General features: G+C 37.9%; 1 protein-coding gene across 8 annotated transcripts in view; it reads left to right on the forward strand.

Moving 5' to 3' along the window:
• Nucleotides 1-21,873, forward strand: part of FRY (FRY microtubule binding protein) — a 586,038-nt gene that overhangs the window by 523,569 nt on the left and 40,596 nt on the right. For all 8 annotated transcript variants that reach the window (XM_069080517.1, XM_069080511.1, XM_069080515.1 and 5 more), the window contains 6 exons: nt 1,694-1,834; nt 2,860-3,039; nt 6,085-6,246; nt 7,570-7,644; nt 12,517-12,687; nt 21,167-21,367. In XM_069080517.1, the coding sequence (XP_068936618.1) occupies nt 1,694-1,834; nt 2,860-3,039; nt 6,085-6,246; nt 7,570-7,644; nt 12,517-12,687; nt 21,167-21,367 (930 nt within the window). The remainder of the gene's footprint in view (nt 1-1,693; nt 1,835-2,859; nt 3,040-6,084; nt 6,247-7,569; nt 7,645-12,516; nt 12,688-21,166; nt 21,368-21,873) is intronic.

The following is a 21,873-nucleotide window of genomic DNA, read 5'->3' on the forward strand; positions in this document are numbered from 1 at the left end:
GGGATTAGATTAGGTAGCCTCTAAGGACCCATCTAGCCCTAGACCCTTTCATTAGGTAATTTGGTCTCTTCCACCTCTAAATCCATAGATACTCCGTGATAATGTATAGGTTTCCTTTTCTTCCTATTTCTGTAGAGTTTTGTTATTTGATCCTATTAAACACCTTGCAAGGTACTATGGCAGTGATGACTCATGTTTAGTGTCTTACTCTTTGCCTTGAGGAGTTTAATATGTAAAGATGTGAAATTCATTGACATTGTATATAGGTAATATCACCTACTTTTTTCAGATTTTTTCATTTTTACTCTTTTTTTGATATGTAGGCGTAACTCTTCTAATACTACTGTGATCCCCCATTTACATAGTCCTTTATACTTTACAAAACAATTTCCTCACAACAGCCCAGTGAGGCAGATTGTATAAGTTATCAGCCCCATTTTTTAGTTGAGGAAAATGAGGCTTCATGGAAGGTGCATGAGAATACCAGTGGATCACATGGTCTTTGCTGCCTCTAGCTTCCTGTCTTGTGGCACCAATAGTAACTTTTGGACATTCATTTCTAAACTTCATTTTTTTTATTTATATTTATTCATTAGTTCAGCAAGTATCTATTAAGTGCCAGTTATATACAAATCACTGTGCTAGATACCGGGGATAAGAAAACAATGATGAAACAGTCTCTGACCTCAAGGAACTTAGATTCTATAGGGAGGAAATAAAATGGCTAAAAGGATTTTAAACTGAAAAGTTGATGTTACTTGACCCAGCAGGTCACAGAGCCAAGAAGTTTTGGAGCCATATCTTTAAACTTCAGATCCAGTGTGTGTTTCCCTGTGTTCCTTCAAAGGACTCATTACTAGGTCCTTTTCAAAAGATATTCGGATTTCTAAATGACCCATCCCATTAATGTTTTGTTGTGTGCCTTCCTATAAGAAGCTAAACTGGTCAAGGGCTAAATTGAGTTTCTCAAAGGTTTTAAAAGATTAAAAGCTTCTAATCCAAATGAACTCATTTATCTTTATTAGTGGACTTGATAGTATCAACATTTCCAGGTAGTTTGGGACTTTGATTTAGAACAAAGATACACATGGCACTCACTTCTGAAAGTTTGTTGACCCCTGTTTTAGAACATGACAACTGGGATGGGGGGAGGTAGATGCAGGGCTGGTGAAGCTGTGTGAGTAGGGTGGTTTTACCAAATGGAATGTTAGTTCCTTGAAGAGAGAACCTTTTTTATCCCCATGTAGCCTCTGTATCTTCAGGTCTAGCAAAGTGGCTTAAATATATCAGGTTCCTAGTCAAATGCTTGAGATTGCGTTGAATTAAACTGAACTGAATTCTAGAGAGACGGATGGATCACTCTGCTTTACATTACATCTCCTATAGGACACTACATTGATCATAAAGAAATATTTTTAAAAATTAAGTTACTTAAATACTGGTATTACAAAATCATAGAAAACAGCCCAGTAGCTGCCTAAAATAACCCATATCTGACCAAGAATCCCTTTTACCACACCCTGCAAATGGTCATCCAAACTTTGCTTGAACACCCTCTGTGAGGAAGAACCCACTAATTCCCAAGGTAGCCCAATACATATGTATTCCTATGAGAGTATGATACTTAAATGAAGGGTTTTTTTTTCATTAAAAATATTAACTTACTGTAACCTTTCTACTTTTTGCTTCACAGCTTCTAGAAAAGGGTCTTCCAAGTATGCAACAGTCCCTCCTACAGATGATCTACAGTCTGCTCAGCTATATGGACCTCTCAGGTGTTCCCGTAAAGCAGTTTAACATGGAAGTGTTGAAGACCATTGAAAAATATGTGCAGGTAAAATGTTTTTTAGCTTCTTTTACAAGAGAGTATGAAACCAAGCCTTCTGTTTATGAATTATTATAAGTCCTTCCTGTTCTCTCCCATATTCTGTGGGATAACATTAAAGCTGCTCTTTATCTGACATGCAGTTACTTTGAATGTCTGCATGGGAACTGAGGTCTTTTATCCAAATAAATAATAATATAACTAACATTTATATGGCACTTACTATCTCCTAGGCACCGTGCTAATCACTTTATAATTATTATTATCTTGTTTGATCTTCACAACAACTCTGAGAGACAGGTACATTATCGTTTCCATCTTACAGGTGAGGAAATTGAGGCAAATAGTGATTTTTTTTTTTTTTAGTGATTTGCCCAAGGTTATACAAGTACTAAGTATCAGAGGTCAGATTTGAGCCCAGGTCCTCCTGACTACAGACCCAGTGCACTATTCTCTGCACTGCCCGTAAATCTGTGGAGACCTAGTCACCAGCTGAACTGTGAGGTTCCCAGAGGAGATTCTGGGTGGGGACAAAACAAGCCAAAGAAATAGGATCAAATGGGTAGGCAAAGATGATCTAAATTGAACCTGGTCCATTTAAAACCAGAGAATTGCAATTCTAAGCCATGGTATCACTGAAATAGATTTTTCTTAGTTTTTAAGTATGTCATAATTTGTTTAGTCATTACCTAATCAGTGGAAACCTCATTTCTTGTTCTTTGCTACTACAAAAAGTTATGTATTTTAGTGTTTATGGGACCTATCTTTCTTTGACATCCATGGAGTATATGTTTGTTCTAACAGGCTAATTGATTTGCATTAGGGGTAAAATATGAACCTGAGTTCTTTTTCTCCAGAGTTAGTGTTCTTTCTTATGTACCTCTCATTATAAAGTCTTATAAACTAATAACTCTTATCTTATACAGAAGATTAACTATATAGTATTGTTACTTAAGAAATTGTATTGTGGATGGGGGAGCAGAAAGAAGGAAATTATAATACTCTCTTTTCTCACCCCATGATTTTTACCCCAGAGTGTTCACTGGAGAGAAGCTTTGAATATCTTGAAATTGGTTGTTTCTCGATCTGCCAGCCTAGTCTTGCCTTCATACCCGCACAATGATCTTTCCAAAATAGAAATTCATCGAGTATGGAATAGTGCCTCCAAGGAATTGCCAGGAAAAACCCTGGATTTTCACTTTGATATTTCGGAGGTATGTACCCTACTGTGTTTATTATTTCTGCAAATTTCAACATAGATTTATAATGGCAAGAGTGAAAATTAGTTGCCCGAGAGAAAAAGTAGCCACATAAGGAAAAACGATAGAAAACAGGGGGAAAAACATCAAATAAAAACATTCCTTTTAAGAAATTTTGAATATAATATTCAAAGACCAAATGCAGGTTTGGAATTTTCTTAGAAATAAATTTGAGCACTGGCTAGCATAAAATACCTAACTTTTGTTTTCTTTTTGGAGGGGGGAATGAAGGGCAGTTGGGGTTAAGTAACTTGCCCAAGGCCACATGGCTAGTTTTGTGTTAAGTGTCTGAGGCTGGATTTGAACTCAGGTCCTTCTGACTCCAGGACCAGTGCTCTATTCACTGCACCACCTAGCCACCCCAATACCTAACTTTTAAAAATAGAAACTAGTTTCTAAGTCCAAACATGATTTTTCATATTTTACTCATATGGGAACTTGATTCAAATAAATTTTTAACAAACATGATGATAGAGAGAATTGTAAACCAAGAAACTTCTCCTAATCTCTTTGACAGTTATGTATTTCTGTAATATCAGCCATCTCAAACTAGGAGATGATTGTCATATGCAGAAATATTATTAAAGGCTCTTACAACTGATTTCTATTTGGCAGTATTCTCTTTTAAGCTATAGTCAATATGTTCAATTTTCTAGCTTTTTAGAAGACTCTCCACTTCATTCTTCAGGATAGCATAAAGATATCAAATATTAATTAAATCATTTAAGTAATTAAAAATTAATAAGTCTAATCAGATTTCTTTGAGTTTAAAGGCATCCTTAACTAGGGTTTCTAGTTATTTCAGGTTAGGCTTTCTGACACAGTGCTCATTAGTCTTTAAAAATTATTTCAGTATTTTGAAAATAGATTTGCCTGCCACTAAGTGTAAGTGCTATTTGTATATTTCATGACAACTAAAAATATTAATCAGTCATTTAGGGGCAGCTATTATGATATGCAAGAGAGGTAACATGCAAGCTGAATGCTTGCCATAGAAGTTTTTTCTGTTAAAAAGGTCATGTTTCACAAGGCACATATTTAACCAGCCTGGCTTCTCTAGAATCCCAAGACCATTCCAGAATGACTATCCACAGATACAGAATTAAATGTCTCTTCCATTGACTGAACACTTTCCCCTTACATACCTACCTACCAACTTAAGCTAACATGAGTTTCACTGCTCCCAGCAGACTCCCCTAGGACTCTCAGAAATTAGAACTTCTGAAATGCCCATACAAATACCTGGTATTGGCCTCGTTCCTTGCCTTTGGCAAACTTTGTTCCCTAAAGAATTGAAAACATTGACAGATTGACAGATAGGGCCACAACCATCCATCTTAAACGCTGATGCCAAAGTAATTTTTCTTCAGCATAGATCTGACCATGTGACTCCCCTGCTCAGTCAACTCTAGCTTCCCACTGCCTCCAGGATAAAATATAAACTCCTCCATCTGGCTTTGAAAACCCTGCACAACCTGGCTCCAAACTCTTTCCAGCCCCAATGGACACCTCTCCCCCTCCTACATTCTACAGTCCAGCCAAACCACCTTTCTCTCTGTTCTTCACACACAACACTCCATCTCCAATTTCTGTGCCTTTTCATTGGCCCTAGAATGTACTCTCTCCTTCTTAAAGGGTCTTCCTCTTCCTTTCCAACACAGTTCACATACATCTTCAGCATGAAAACTTTCTTGATCTCAACTGCATATCCTCCCTCACAAACTACTTTAATTACTTGGTATATGTTTGTATTTACTTATTTCATATTTATGCTATTCATTTATAACATGTTATGCATATATGTGTATAACCTATGAAAACTAGACTATGTATATATATACATATGTACAAATGAACAAAGCTAGAATACATATATATGCAGAGAGAGAAAGAATCTCCATCTCATTAAAATTTACGCTTTTGGAGAGAAAAGGGTGTTATATTTTTTGTGCCTAAGCACAGTCCCTGGAATATATAGTAGATGCTTTAAAAAATGCTTGCCGAGTGACTGACTGAGTCAGCCAGAAAATTCAGGCAGGAGGTATAAAGGGACAGTATTTCTTATTCTAACAGTCATAAATTCTTTTTGAGCTTTAACACCTAAAAACTGACCATCGCTTGTGTCCCCCTGCATGGATCTGTATCCCAGTCTATACTGGTGGTTTGTAGAAAATACTAAAGGAGATAGAGTAAGGTTTGGTTTCATTTCTTAAAGAAGACAGGAAACATGAAAGAATGGGCCTAAAGAACATTTCATAAAAACATACACTTCGGGAAGAAAAGAGCCAAATTATAATGTTGAGCTCATCAGGTCTAATTCTTAAATTCAAGCCCAACCTCTCTCTTAAGGTTCTACACTCATATCTCTCACAGTGTTATAGAAGTGACCCTAGGGGCGGGTAGGTGGCGCAGTGAATAGAGCGCTGGACCTGGAGTCAGGAGGACCTGGGTTCGGATCCAGCTTCAGACACTTAATACAAAAACTAGCTGTGTGACCTTGGGCAAGTCACTTAATGCCAATTGCCCTCCAAAAAAGCAAAAAAAAAAAAAAAGAGAGAGAGAGAGAAAAGTGGCCCTGTATTCTCAAAGGCGGTGTCAGCCAAACCCCAAGCTCTGGTCAACTGTACCAAAATGGAAAGATTATTTTTTTATACAGACCCATGACATACTTTGTATATTTTATCCTAGGAAAAATCAAATTAAGTATGAAAATGTTGATTATCATAATGTCATCTCTCCAGAGGATGACTTTCTTTTGGGGGATTGGAGGGTGCTGGTGACAGTCAATAAAAGACTATGAGGAGTGGCTGTCTGTGTCATTGAAATGCAGGGAACCCCCACATTAGTGATCAGAGTCTTCAAAAAGCTATTCTTTGGGACCTTTAGGCAGAACTATTGAGTTTTTTTTTTTTTAGGTAGGATGATAAATACCACATCTTTCTTCCTTTAGCTTTCTAAGGAAATGGAGGGATTCATTTATTGTGTGTGCTTTGTCTTAAGACTCCAATCATTGGGAGGCGTTATGATGAGCTGCAGAGTTCTTCTGGTCGAGATGGAAAACCAAGAGCTATGGCAGTCACTCGAAGTACTTCCTCCACTTCTTCAGGCTCCAACTCCAATGTCCTTGTTCCTGTGAGCTGGAAAAGGCCTCAGTATTCTCAGGTAGCCCTTGCACACCCATCTGGGAGGGAGCCTCTGGAGAACCCTTGAACCAGAGTCCCAGATGGGAACCTGGCTGAATCATTCTAGCACCATCATACCCCCAAAGATGGCATTATATCAGTCTAAAACCCATGCCATTGAGCATCCAAGAGGTGAGTGGAGCTTAATCCAAATTCACTGGATAGCACCACTCCTTATAATCAGGACCATGTTTATTAAGTGTTAACAGTAGAGATAGAGGGGTGGCTAGGTGGTGAAGTGAATAGAGTACCAGCCCTAGAGTCAGGAGGACCTGAGTTAAATTTGGCCTCAGACACTTAATGCTTACTAGCTGTGTTACCTTGGGCAAATCACTTAACCCCAAATGCCCTGCCCTCCTCCCTCCAAAAAGCAAAACAAACAAACAAACAAAAAAAACAGTAGAGATAGACCCCTGGCTCTGAAATGAGAACTAGAGACAAAGTGTAGCTATTTCTGGGAAAGGAATAGGTCAGAGTGTAAAGAGTGTTGGTTCTGGAGTCAGAGGACCTAAGTTGGAATCCCTCCTCAGATGCTTACTATCTGTGTGACTCTGAGTAAGCTCCTAATCTCCCTGGGCCCAGTTTCCTCATCTATAAAATGAGGCAGTTGTTCTTGATGGCTTCTGAGGATCCACTTAACTTTAAATATAAGTCTGTTATGGTCTAAGTTGAGAAAACTTCAGCATTGTTACATTCTCACACTTGGTTTAGTTATCCAATCATCACTATCATAGAGCTTAAAGAGAACCCCCTGAGTAGAGCTGTGGTGTTAGGAAAGTGTGGCATGGTACTATTAATCCAAGTGGCCTGTCTTCAGCTTTGCTCAGAAGCAAAAGAATGACCACTAGGCCTGAGAAAAACAGTATAATAGATTATAGAGTTTTTTACTGTCCCCTACTGACCACAGTCTTCCTCCCATCCCCAGGTGAGAAGGTCTGATCAAGAGTTATACTCTGCTAGTCACTAGTATACTAGTTATGCTATAGGCAGGACCATGTAGTGCCCTATTTTGGGAAGGGATAGGGCTGGGCATAATTCTCCTGGGGTTGGAGGAACTTAATATGGTTTTGAAAAACCCAAAGGATTTTCCTACATAGTACAGTAAAAGGTACCATGAAGAACTTAGGTTTCATATAAGGACAAACCTAATGATATTGAGGGTTATTAGACAATGAAATAGATTTCCAAGGGAAATTTTAGACTCTCCTTTGTAAGATCCCCAGGGTCAGTTTCTTTGGGAAATGGGTTTCACTTGGAATGTGTAATCCTGTGATAAAACTTTCTTTATTCATTTATTTTCCAGAAAAGGACAAAGGAGAAGCTGGTTCATGTACTTACTCTGTGTGGCCAAGAAGTGGGGTTAAGCAAAAATCCTTCAGTAAGTCCTTCTTTGATGTTGTCTTTGGGACTGAATAACTAAAGGCATTTGATATAATTTAAAGACTTTGATCACTAGTCCAAGTGTTAGTGCCTGATATAGTCACTAGATGATAACCCCTTCAGCCTTTCACCTCCAAACTACTGTTTTTAATCTGCCCTATTTCAGAGCTTTCTTATCTCCCATGGGGATAGGTCCCCAGTTCTTCTGATTTCACAAGGTCATTAAACTCTTATTCAGTGTGAAGAGATTGCCTTACAAATATATACATTTTTAAAATACCAGCCCACAAAATGTTCATGATCTCTGCTTCCATTGGAATAGCTTCTGCTCAAAAGCACACAGCTCTTACTTACCATGCCGTATCTTCACCTTCAATACGCAGTCAATAAGGAGGAATATGTGACATCATAGCTTTCCTTTTATATAAACATCTACAAGTATTAACAACTCTCTAAGATTCTTCTATTCAGCAAACATTACTTTACAAGCCTTCCTTAACCCTTCTGTCCCATCCAGCTACCATTTCATTTTTCCTTCTTTATTGCCAAACGTCTTTCAAAAAGCAGTCGAACTGCAGATTGTCTCTGTTGTCAGCATATCCACTCTTTCTTCTCAGCCCCTTACAATATAGTCTCCATCCTTACCACTCTATAGAAATTAATCTCTCAAAAAACATCACTGACCTACTTAAAACCAATTTGAACAGCTATTTCTCAGTTCCCATCCTTCTTTACCTCTCTGAAACAATTGACATTTATTATAGTATCAAAAATCTAGAGCTGGGTCTGTGGAGGCTATGTGGTTAGTCCAGACTAAAAACTGAGGCCCAGAAAGGTTAAAGTACTTGCCCAGGGTTCACAGAAATGCTGACTAGTACCAAAGCCAAGTAAACTCACTCCAAAGTCAACACTTCTTCCGCCATATTGTTTTCCTAGGTAAGATCTCTCCCCTTGGTTTCTGAGACACTATGTTTGTCTGGATTTCCTGCCTCTCTAACTCCTCTCTTTGCCTTCTTCAGGGTTCTTCTCCATGACCTCTTAATAGTTATTATCCCCAAGTTCTATCCTTAGCTCTCTTCTCTCTCTTGACAAATTCATTCATTCCTGTGAATTCAACTATGACATCTTTGAAGATGCCTCTTTATCTCCAAGTCTGTCTTCTCTCCTGAGTTCCAGACCCACATATCCCAATGCCTACATGACATCTCCATTTGGATGTCCCATAGGCATAGCAAACTTGAGACATCTAAAAATTAGTCTGTTATCTTTCAGTAAAAAGTCCGTTATCTCCTCTGACTTCATTATTTCTGTCAATGACACCATCATCCTCCTAACCAATCAAACAGCAAGCATTTCTTAAGCACCTACTATGTGCCAAGTACTCTGGTGAGTAGTGGAAATACAAAGAAAAGATTCAGTTACCCAGGCTCCAGATCTTTGCCTTTCCCTCTGCCTCACCTTTCTCATTCAACAAGTCGTCAAATCCCAAATGATTCCATATGCACAGTATTACTCATATCCATCCCCTCCTGTGTTCCTGGTGATACCACCTTTGTTGTTACCTGCCTAAACTATTCCAGTGACCTGTTAACTGCTCTCTCAACCTCCAATCTCACCCTCCTCCATTCTATCACAAACCTGCCAGATTACTCTTCCTTATATATTGATCTAGTTATACTGCTCACCTGCTCAAAACTCTTCATTGTCTCCCTATTGCTTACCAACTGAAGTTCAAACCATTTCATCTGACACTCAAAGCCCTCCACAATCTGGCACCTCTCTCCCTTTCTGGCTTTATCTCGTATTACTCTCCTCCATCTCCTTTACACTCTAGTAAGTACAATCCACCCAAATTGAGCCACTGTCTCTTTCTCTCCTTACAGTCTCCTAAACACTTTCATTCCCATGTCTTTGCCTTTGTGTATGATTTTCCCCTACCTGGAATGCCTTCCTTCTACCTTATCCTGTTCTTCTACTTCTTGAAATACTTTTAAGTCCAGTTCAAATGCCACCTCCTCCATGAAGCCATTCCAGATCCTCTCAATTTGCAAGGATCTTATCCCTTTAAGACCTCACCTGACTTTGTCTGCCCTTCTCTTATTGTGTTTGTCATACATTAACTTGTAGTTCTTTGTATATGTATTGTGTTCCCCATACTGGACTGTTTAAGTTCTAGGAGGGTAGGAATTATGCCTTACCTTATCTTTTTATCTCCTCAACTGCCTAGGATGGTGTTCAGCATTCATTCATTCAGCTAAAATTATTAATCACCTACTAAGTGCAAGAAGAGAAATGGTTTAGGGGAAAGAGTATTGAGCATAGAATCAAGACTGAATTTGATTTGAATCCTACATTTTAGCCAGGTGACCACCATCAAGTCACTTAAACTCTCTGATCCTCAGTTTCTATGGGACTGTTAAATGAGTATGCCTATACCAATTGTACCTATCTCATGGGGTTTTGTGATTTTCATGATATAATTATATTGAAATAAAGTTATCAAAATTTTTTTAAGTTTACATTTTCCAGGTTAAGAACCCTATATGGTTGATTGACCTATCTGTCATCAAAACACTCTGGCTAGTTTTCATCAAGTACTTGGTAGAGTTTAATATTCTCTATAATGGTAGCTATTATTTTTAGGCACTGGGAATTCAAAGATTGATTAAATAGCATGACCCTTGTCCTTAAGAAGCTTACATTCTTTGCACATAAGAAACACTAAATAAATGTTTGTTGAATGATTAAATGAATGTATGGAAGTAAAAAAAATTTACAACCATTTATTACTTTAAAATATGCATCTGGACTGGTAAATGTTTTAAGTATTAGCAGTAAGGAGGCAGCTGCAAATTTATGAGATTTATATGACTAACAGATTGTGTGAGTTGGTATGTATATAGCCAAAACAATTAAAATTAGCAGGGACCAGGTCCACAGGGTATACTTAGCTCATTCATTCCATGAGAAGAGAAACTGTATCGTTTACTGCTAGACTTGACAGAGACCAGGTTCAAATCCAGATGCACATTTTAAACACCTGTTAGGTATCTCCTACATGCAAAGTACTTTGGACACTTGGGCAGCCAAAAGCAAAACAAAAAACAGTCCTTGATGGAAAGGCTCTGACATTCTGTTAATGCCTTCAAGTATTCTGAGTAATTTTTCTTTCAAGACAAACAGCATACACTCATAAAGAGTACTGAATCCCAGTTCTTTTCATTGCTGACTTGGCCCACCCCGCCCCCCACTCTCTGTCTTCATTACCCCATATGCAAGCTCTGAACCAAAAGCACATACCAAATATATTAAATCAGTCAATCAATCAATAAACATTTGTTAAGTACCTACTGTGTGCCAGGCATTATGCTAATTGCTGGGGATACAAAAAAAAAGGCAAAAGACAGCTCCTGCCATCAAGGAGCTTACAGTCTGACGAAGGAGACAACATGCAATCACATATATACAAACCAAGCTATATATAAAATAAATAGAAAATAAAGGAGAGAAAGCACTAGAATTAAGAGGGGTTGGAAGGTTTCCTGTAGAAGGGGGAATTTTAGTTGGGAAGCCAGTGGATAAGTAGCCTGCTACTCTCCCACTGTTCAGCTCCCATTTATGTTTTTTATCTTCCCCCTTTTTTTAAGCTCCTCAAGAATAGGAATCATGTTGTTTTCTTGTATCCGTGGTGCTTAGCACAGTGGATATGAAGCACATAGTAACTGCTTAATAATTGCTCTGTCTAAATGAAGTAATAGGCAAGAGCCGTCTTGGTCTCCCCAAAAGAAAAGTATCTTAAAAATCCACAGTGTTGATATCATGACATTTCCAAAAGCACACTTCATCTATAACTTCTGTCTAATGTGCTCTATATTATTATATGTTTTATAAATGTTCAGTCAGATCCAACTCTTTGTGACCCCATTTTGGGGCTTTCTTGGTGAAGATACTAGAAAGGTTTGCCATTTCCTTCTCCAGCTCATTTTACAGGTGAGGAAACTGAGGCAAACAGGGTTTAGTGACTTGTCTAAGGGCACACAGCTAATAAATGTCTGAGGCTAAATTTGAACTGCAGTCTTCCTGAGCCCAGGCTCAGTACTATCTAGCAGCCCATTTTATAAATAACTACCCATTTTTTTTCCAGAAAAAAAAAAAATAGTAAACCACGGAGGTTTAGTAGAAAAGAATGTGGACTTCATTTAAGAGGGAGTTCATATGAAACATCTAAGGTGACTTGTCAAGTGGTGTATATATGTGTGTATTTTCCATTGTGTATTAAGATGTGTTAAAATACTAAATTCTAAAACTAATTTCAGCTTCAGCAAAACGAAACTAAATCAGGGTCATCTATAATATTCACAAAGTAAACAACCATTTTCTCTAGTACCTATTATATTCTAGTCAGAAAATATTTATTGGGTGTTTGCTAGGTGCTGGTAATAGTGTAGTCCGATTTCCTGGCATCTTCTAGTGCCTGGCTAAAAGCTAGTCCTTTCCGAATGGGTTAAATTCTTGGCTCTTGCAGTTCATTTTGTAGTAACATTGCCCGATATGAGAGTAGCTCTTAGAATTTCATTCCCATAAATATATTATTATACCTAAACATTTAGGCATTGTCCCATTTGCAGCTATTAGGAGGTAGCTAATTGTTGGACAGATTCCTGCAGCATGAAGTTTCGTCTTTGCACAAGTCTAATCTGAAGGAACCTGTCCAACATAAATAAGAGAAGAACACACGCTAAAAATATTCATTTAAGGAATTAGGTGTGTACTGGAAATACAGTCTTCTGAATAACCAGTTCCAGTTTCTAATAACAGAAACAACTGGAGGGAGGACTGTTTTTCATAGGTGGAATCTTTTGGTTCCTAGGTGATTTTTTCCTCGTGTGGAGATCTGGAACTTCTTGAGCACCAGACAAGCCTAGTATCTTCCGAAGACGGCACCAGGGAGCAGGAGAACATGGACGATACCAACAGTGAGCAACAGTTTAGAGTCTTCAGAGACTTTGATTTCCTCGATGTGGAGTTGGAAGATGGAGAGGTACAGTATATTCTCCATGAGAATAATTCACTTCAGCTTTTTCTTTGACTAAAGGCGGTTTGCTTTTTTTCCCCCCTCTTCCTTACCTGAGGAATAGTGAGCTCTTTGTAACAGGGAAGTTCAGCTGCCAAGCTGTAAATTTAATTTCAAACCCCAAGGTATTCACAGCATTAGTGCCCCAGCTGAGCCCTGGCAGAAAGTTGTCATGCCCTGCCCCTCTGTCTGAGCGAGTGCTGACAACGACCGAGTTATTACTGTACAGCAGAGACCAAAGCCTCAGTGACCACACAAAGGGCTAAGTTTGTGCAGCCCACAAGTGGACTATTTTTAAAGACAAGCCCAGGACACACTGAAGTTCTAAACCAGCTCCCAGGATGATCTCTCACAACCTCCCGGCTCCTGAGGTTGTGATTCTGTGAATGCCCAGGCCCTTAAGGAAAAAATCCTAAGCATTTGCTCTAATTCATTTTGTTCAGTCCTTACATGCCAAAACATGAAGTCAGAGCCCCTGGTGTTCTGGATTGTCTGGGTTTGGTTTGGTGTTGTTTTAACCAAAGTTGATGAAATCCTTAAGCCTTTAAAAAAATTAGCTCCTAGAACTGGGTTCTGCTTGAGGTGCTAGAGTGTTAATTTTTGCATCAGCACAGACACCTGGAAGGCCTGAATTCAAATCTCAATAGGTTAAAAAAAAACTTTTGAGTATATATTGAATATATATTTATTTATATATTATATATTGAATATATATTTATTTATATATGACAGTATATACTGTCATCAGATGTTTTCCCTTGTGTCTTTTTTTTAGGTTTAGAAAATAAAGTTTGTTGGGATTTTCAAATTTTGGAATAAAATATAACAAAAAATATGAATACACATTAGGGTCAAGGTGACATGAAGAATAATGTTAATCTTATTTAGTTCCTTTTGACATAATATTTTTAAATTGAGCATTTCTTTGAGGGAGAAGGGTTGAAGGAGAAAGTTTTCTCTTTTGTCCTTTTTTTTTTAAAGTGACTTTTCTGGGTGAGAAAAAACAACTTCCTTGGTTGGCAAAATTCATATACTTGTCAGACTGTTTTGCTTTACTTTTTTTTTTCAGTACCTCCATTCCCTCATGCCTGTCATTTAGAAGTTCAGGCCTAGGAACATCTGACCCAATTTCAGAAGTGATATCTATTAGCCCTCAGGCCCAAGGCCTATGCTACAAGTTTTGGTGGGCATGGTCCTCCATGGAATAGTTGCCTTCCCTTCCTCATCTAAGGGAATGTCATACTCAAAGAGACCCTGTATCTAGCATGGCCAAGAGATAAGATAATCGTTCCCTTCCCTCACCACATTCCCTAGGGTAAGTGAGAAAACTGTACCAGTGGAGGGAAATCTTGCTACAACCAGGGTCCGGTGTCCATTGAGGAACCTTCTTCTTTATCATGGTCCCAAAGCTAATCTTTTTGTATGAGGGGAAGAGCATCACAGAGCCTTGTGTAGCTACTGGGTTAGGGTTTGTCTTTTCCCAGTTCTCATCAGCTCCTGCCCAGAGGCAAACTATTAAAGCCCTGAATTGGTTTTGAACTACTGTGAAGGTGATTGTCAAAGCTTTCTCAACATCTTGCTTTAGATATTGTAATTCTTTAGGTAATGCGTCCTGCAATCTACAGTTTGTCAGTAGATATATTCAGAATGTTTATGGCCTCAGGCAGTCAGAGGACGACTTTTCATAGGACACATCCTCCAGTACAGTACATCAAAGATCAGGATGGTTCTGAATGAATAAAAAATAAATACAAAACAAGCACAGGGAATCTGTCAGCTTTGCCATGCCCCACTCTAACTTGGGCTCCATGTAGAAAAAGAATTAAGACCCAAGATAAAGAGCCTTCCGGCTTTCTTTGGCTAATCATGATCTCAAAGTACCCACCTTCTCAAAAAGCAAATGAAATTAAAATAAAGTGGCTGCTAGATTCTTCATATGTAGTTAATAATTTCACTTGAAATTTTAAGACCCTGTTTCAAATTCTAAATCATAGGATTGTAGATTCCCAGCCCAAAGGGCCCATCTGAGCCAAGCTCCCCTTACCTCATTTTAGAAATAAAGTTGAGACGAGAGCTTCAGTTACAAGTCAAAATGTGATAAGCTAGAAAGGCAGGCCATAGCTTATCTAAACTAACACTCCAGGTCCTTAGGAATAGCTAAGGAGGGGAATTTAAATTAGAAGAAAAATTGACAGAACTCAATAAGCGCAGGCTAGCTACTGTCCTGTGTTGGCAATATATAAGCATAAGTGCTGACAGTTTGCTATAGAACAGTAAATTCACATGACAGTTTTAAGGTTGAAATATTTAAGATCGTTTTAACGTGGATCTTCAGATGTTTCTCCTTATCCAGGACCTCCTTGCCTTTCATTTGTGTCACCACCTTTATTTCTTTTATTTTCACAAGTAATTCTGCTAGATTATGGGCAAAAATGAACCTTCAAGAGGCCCTCGGTTGCTTAGTTATTTAAGATTGACCTTGCTAGGTAAAATAGAAGAATAGGTGATTACATGTTAGATATTTTCTTATTCCTCTCAAACAAATTCTTGACTTTTTTTCCCACTGAACTCATTGTTTATCAAGTAGAACTGTTACATGTCCTGTTTACTGTGTTTGTACTTGCTAAGAGTCTGACATCCAAGGATTGAAGTCTTCCTCATTGTGAAAGTTAAAATAGAAAAGGGAAAGGGAGTGTGCAGGGAATTAATGAGGCAGAAGGGTAGAGGGGTATAGTTCTGTTTTCAGTCCAGAAAAAATAAATGTCAGGTGAAATGGATGCATGAATTTGTGTTTGTGTTGCAAGGGAGTATACTCAGATATTTCAGAGTACCTAATGAAATTTGATCTTTGTCAAAGTAATGAGAAGGAAAACCTGAGCAGCCCACCCCAAGAATTTTAAATCATATTAATTCCCTATGTTAGGGCAAATAAATAATGAACACTTTCCTTTCCTGTTTCTCCCTCTTTTTTTCTATACAATGAAAAAATCTAAATAAACATTTAATCCCATTTTGGTTGGTGTTTTATAGGAAACCACAAGGGGTATAGTAATATTTAGTGTACTCACAAGTCAGATATAGTGTGAGGGGAGTATTTAAATATTTCTCAATAAAATAATAATAGAATTAGAAATATTAGGGCATGCTTACATTTGTCAATAGTTGTAATGCCTCCTGACTTGTGAGACCTCTAAGGGTAGAAGACTGCTCAAATGTGTCCTTTTTCTCTCTGGTTATTCATCAGGGCCAAAGCTGCCCATAAATCAAGACCCCTTTTCTTGTCCTGTTTATTCTACCTTGTTTCCAAATTCCTCTAATTCCAGACCTTTCTTGAGTCAGATTTTAGATCACTCCAATAAGAGTTTGCCCTTGAGTCTTCAATTTTTTTTTTTAGTCTTTCAAAGCTGCTGTGTCTAATGATATACTTACACCTCAGCAATAAACAGATCAGGAACCACAAACATTTTTAACTCTGGTCACAATATTAAGTGATGACGCATTTCACCAGGTGATGACACTCATACATTTTTCTGTGATGTAGTGAAGCAGTTTTCTCACCAATGGAAATTTAAGCTGAATAAAACAGTGTTAGAGAATCCAAAATTATCATAGAAGTAGAAAGCTGTTTCCAAAATATGTTTAGTTTGTCAAACAGGTCACTGAAGGTTACATCCTCCTCTCATCCTAAGTTATGATTCTCTGTTGTTTGATACTGACTTTCCCATCTGGGGTTAATGCATCCTTAACTGTACCTTTCTTTTTAAAGATAAGTTTACTGAAGTAAATATTTCTAGTCCTATTATTTTCTGTAGTAGGGCAGATGCTTTTGAGTTTTCTGATTTCTTCAATATAATCATTTTAAATAGACCTTTTATTTGTTTTTCTATCCATTCAATCTGCAACCCAGGAACTCCAGGTAAGAAAAAATGCTATTTTTAACTCAGACATGCTAGTAGATGTTATGCATCATCGCAGACTTGTAACAACATAATTGCTTTTTCCTCCCTTCTAGAGGGGTGTGTGTGTGTGTGTGTGTGTGTGTGTGTATGTGTTTGTGTGTGTGTGCGTGTGCGTGCGTGCGTGTGCACGTGTGCATGTGAGAGAGACCAAAGGGGTCCCCATGGCTGCTCTGCTACAAAACTATTTTCTAAAGTTTAGAGGAAATTATTTTCTTAAAAGCTATTATGCTCCTAGTTTTCAAAAATGCATGTTTGTCTTTTTCTAAATGAGCAAGAGATTTCAAATATATGCCTTGGAAAACACTTCTGTTCTAATATGAGGGTTAAGTACTTTAACAGTTTACGTTTTTAATTTCCACATCATAAAAGTAAGCAGTAACCTGTTCAGTGTATATAGAACACACATACACACACACATATACACAAGCGCACACGTGAACTATTTCCAGAAAAACCCTTGGATTTTGTTATACTGGAGTACCTTTTTATTGATCAGCATTATGTCCGAACCCTTTTGAAGGGGATTCTATTATGCACATGCATACCCGTATATACACTGATGACTACCATGAACATTTCATTATAAACCTGATGTGGTTAAACTTTAAGAATTAACTTCAGTTGTTAATCATCATACTTGAAAATAAATCCTGATTCTTTAATTCCTGCAAATTCTCTGCCTGAGGGCAGTTATCCATATACATTTTCTGACTCAGACAAAATCTGACACCCAACAGTTTTATGATCTTTAATTTTGTATATAACATCATGGAGCCAGAAGGGCACAGCTAAGGACTTGGACAGCCACATAAGGGAAGACTGTTATGATTACTCCCAAACACTATTTTTATTATGCTCAATTTAAGTGGTTGCCTTTTTTGGAAAAGGTAGTGGGAGTTAAATTCTTCAGCCACTGAAAAAGAGCAAGCCCAGCACTGTTTTCATTGACTGCCAACAGGGGTGTTCTTTTGTCTCACTGAGAAAAACCATTTCCTTTTTAATCACCATGGACTTTGGGTGAGGCATGACCACAGAACTATTCAATCACAACCCCTGAACACCAGTTATATGAGTTCATTTCCTGATGTAACTCTCTGGGAGAGTTATTCTATATTATCCTTGGGGAATGGTTTCTTCCCAGTTGCCCTATCCCCGTTCTTTTTTATTTGGGGGGGGGTGAGGGGAGCTGGGTACATAAGTTAGCTGATGGATGAGAGGATATTTTATTCACTGATGGATGTGCTTTTCCACATCTTGTAGCCTTCCTTCCTTCACTCTTTTTCTTCCACTTTCTTGTATTTCATCATCTTTTTTTTTCCTTTTCTTGTATACTTCTTTCCTTTTCCTTTTAATACAAATCTCAGCTTCTGGTTTTTCTTTGTATTTTTGTTCAACTAGATAGTAGGATGGCAAAAGAATGAGATTTGTTAGGCTTTTCCACCAAAAGAAAAGCAATTTATTTGGGAATTTGTTCCAACAAAATGGCAAAGTTCTGTACTCGACTGTCACCCTGGTTTCTCTTCTTCAATTCAAGTTGCCTTGTGAGAAAACCATAAGCCTCGTTTGTATCACATGGTAAATAAATAAAGGTGGCAGTTCACATCCTCCCTCCAACTCAGGATATGTCTATGGATTGTTGCTTCCTCTATCTTGGTAGACATTGATGAGAACTGTAATAGCAAAAGATCAAATTTCCTTAAAAGATTGGGGGGGGGGAAGAAGGGCAGAAAAAATGGTGAGCCTTATCATGTGCTAAATAAATAAATAAAAGAAATAGATCATTTAGCCCAGTGAAAATAGTCATTGGATTCCTTAAACACTGCTCTTTTTTTTTTTTAAAGCATATTGGCATGATATAGTGGAGGGATTGTCAAACTACAGTCTTTGAGCCAACCACCTGTTTTTGTACTGCCCGTGAGCTTAGAATGTTTTTTTTTAAACTTTACAATAAAGTTTTATTATATTTAGAATTGTAAAAAACATCCTTAGCTCACAGGCTGTACAAAAACAGGCAGAGGACCAGATTTGGTCTGCTAACCATAGTTTATGGGCCCCTGGTATAGAAGAGAGAGAGCTGGCCAGTGAGATTTGCAGTAAAGTCCCGCCTCTGACATGTGCTGGTTGTCACTTTACTTATCAGTGACCCCCAGCAATTCTCGAACCAGAGGTGTCAAAAGTCATAGCCCATGTCCCAGCAAAACTCCTGAATGAGGCTAAGACCACATTAAAATGTAATTGGAAATGTTTAATAAAAAATAAGTTCAAATAAAATACAACATAGATAATGTTTATTTGTGATTTTCTAAATAAATATGCTTCTGGCTGGATTGGTTTCTATTTGAGTATGACACCACTGTTCTAAGACTGAGCTGCACAGCAGTAATCTCTGTGAGAGATAGGAGTCCCTATGCCAAGGTTTCCTACTTTAATTAAATCACAGATCCAACCCCCCCCCCCCCCAAAGAAACAGTTAAATCCACTGGATTAGGAATTCTCCCTGACACTTACTTAGTTTAGCACTTCGCTACAATATTATTCACACAATAGATACTTAATAAATGTTTGTTGACTTGAACCAAACTGTTACCAAAGAAAAATACTTCATTTTCCAAATAACATCTGCCTTGCTATGTGCCTGTAAAAACTATTATGTCATTTACCCTTGTAGAACGTATGAGTCCATTGGCAGCTTCACTGGGTTCCAAGTGATACCTTCTCTTGACCATATTCAACCTTGACCATCAAAGGATAGGGTTGGTTTTATTTTGTTTGCAAATTATCAAGCAATATTTCATTTGTGAAAGTCCTTTGTAATAAGTGATTTTTATTAATTAATTAATAAGTGTTCATTTGTTTAGGTCAAAATTTAATTCCTTTTTTTTATGCCCTGTTTGGTTTTATTTCAACCCTCAATTAAGTATATTTAAATATACTGGAAGCCATGTTTGTGGTGAAAATAGAAATCATGTACCCAAACTGCCCCTTAATCAGTATGTCAGTAAGATAACCAACAAACATATATTGAAGGTCTACTGTGTGCTAAGCACTAAGTGCTGGGAGATCCAAAAATAAAAGTAAAAGTTCCAGCCCTCGAGGATCTTTGGGAAGCAATGGGGGGAAATCAGGCAAGGCTTCTGTATAGGAGATAGTGCTTGAATCGAGTCTTGAAAGAATCCAGAGATTCAGAAGCCAAGATAAGAAAGGAGTGCATTCTAGACATAGGGAACAGCCAGCCAAGGAAAAGGCATTTAAGAAAACAGTTTCACAAAATAGGTAGCTAGGTGTTGCACTGAATAGAGCATGTGATCTGGCATCAAGAGGACTAGAGTTCAAATCCAACCTCATTTACCAGCTGTGTGACCCTGGGCAAGTCACTTAACCTTTATTTGCCTCAGTTTCCTGATCTGTAAAATGGGTTGCCTCCCAGGGTTGTTGCAATGGTCAAATGAGATAATGATCATAAAGCATTTAGCATAGTGGCTGGCTCAGAGTATGCCCTATATAAATGTTATTATCATTAATCATTATTATTATTACTCCCCAGCATATCTGAAAGGCCCTAGCATTTCCTTGCCCTTCCTTTTACTCCTTTTTCAACACAAGGCACCATAGGGCCCACATTTATTTCTCTGAAGGTCATGGAAGCTTGGAAAAATTACTCTTCTAATCTTTTTTTTTTCTTTATGTTGCCAGTGAGCCCTTTTCTCTTTGTATAAAACCATCTCTTTCCAAAAGGAGGTTTGAGGCTAACCCTTATGTGTGTCCTAAGGCCATCATGGTTTTCCCCTATTCTGAAGATATTCAAATGTGTGTCTTGAGCAAAAGATGCTTTTAGCCTTTGCATTTTGCATGTTCAGTCCAATAATGCCCAGCTTTATCCTGATAGCCCTTAACACTGCATTTTATCTTTATTGGCTGTGAAAACTGCTGTGGCAGAAACCAGTAGGAATGTTTACATTCTGTTCTTAGGCTGAATACACAAAGGATTTGGGGAGTGGGACATAGCCATGTAGCAGTATGCTACCTTTTTTTTCCCCTGAAAACAGCCATAGACAGAAAGGTCTTTTGAAGGCCTTTAAGTCTATTAATTACTTAGTACCTTTTTTCTTACAGATTTTTTAAAAACAGACAGATGTTCTCATCATTGAGCAAAATCAGTGTTTAAAAAATGTAAAATCACTTAGCATGTTAAAGAAAGATAATCATAATGGAAATAATAATAGATTGCATTTTTTTCTGTTTTCTCCTATGTGTAGGACACTTAGTAATGGTTTCTCTTTACAACTGAAATGTATATTTATGTAGACATAGTTTGCTTTTTCATATCCTACAAAAATAACTCTGATCATCAGTGTCATTTTGGGTTGACAACATTCATTGCTTAAAGACTTTTTTCTAAAGTAGGCAAATTAATGAAATGTGTGAAAGTGTAAATTGTGGAATAGAGTTTGGCACAGAAATCAGGCTTACATTGATGATGATTTCAGGGTGAGAGCATGGACAATTTCAACTGGGGAGTGCGCAGGCGTTCTCTAGATAGCCTGGACAAGTGTGATATGCAGCTGCTGGAGGAGAGCCAACTTTCAGGAAGTACTCCCAGCCTAAATAAAATGAACCATGAGGATTCAGATGAGTCATCAGAGGAGGAGGACCTCCCAACCAGCCAGATCCTGGAGCCCTCCGATCTAGTAAGTAGCCCCATTTACTATTTTAGAAATTGGCAGATTTGTTCTAATTGATTCAAGTTTACTGTTGTAGCGAAAGAAACTTTCCAAAGCTGCCGGATGAGAACCTGGACTGATAGGCTCTGTCTAACTGAATGGGGTGGGTTATTGTTTTTTTCTGTAGGTGGCAAATGCAGAAAACAAAAACCAGCAACTCTTAGATGAAGCATTGAAAACCCAGAAAGCAAACACCAAATCTGACAAGGCTACCTTTTCTTTTCCCCCAACAGGCCTATGTGCCTGATTCACTTTAAACCCTTCTCTGTCTTCTGAGTTTTTAGGAAACATGTCAAGCCCTGTGACATGTTTTAAAAAACAACAACCAATAAAAACCTTGTAAACCTGCACCAGGATACTGATACCTGTTGCTGTGCTTAAGGTCAAATAAACAGAGAAATAGATCTGGGGGAAAGGAATGAATCCCTAGAAGAGGAAAAACTAATAAATAGCCATGAAACACAACACCTGTG

This window comes from Petaurus breviceps, unplaced genomic scaffold (assembly GCF_028583685.1).
Source record: "Petaurus breviceps papuanus isolate PSGF00001 unplaced genomic scaffold, PetGlider_PUasm1.0 91133, whole genome shotgun sequence".
NCBI lineage: Eukaryota > Metazoa > Chordata > Mammalia > Diprotodontia > Petauridae > Petaurus > Petaurus breviceps.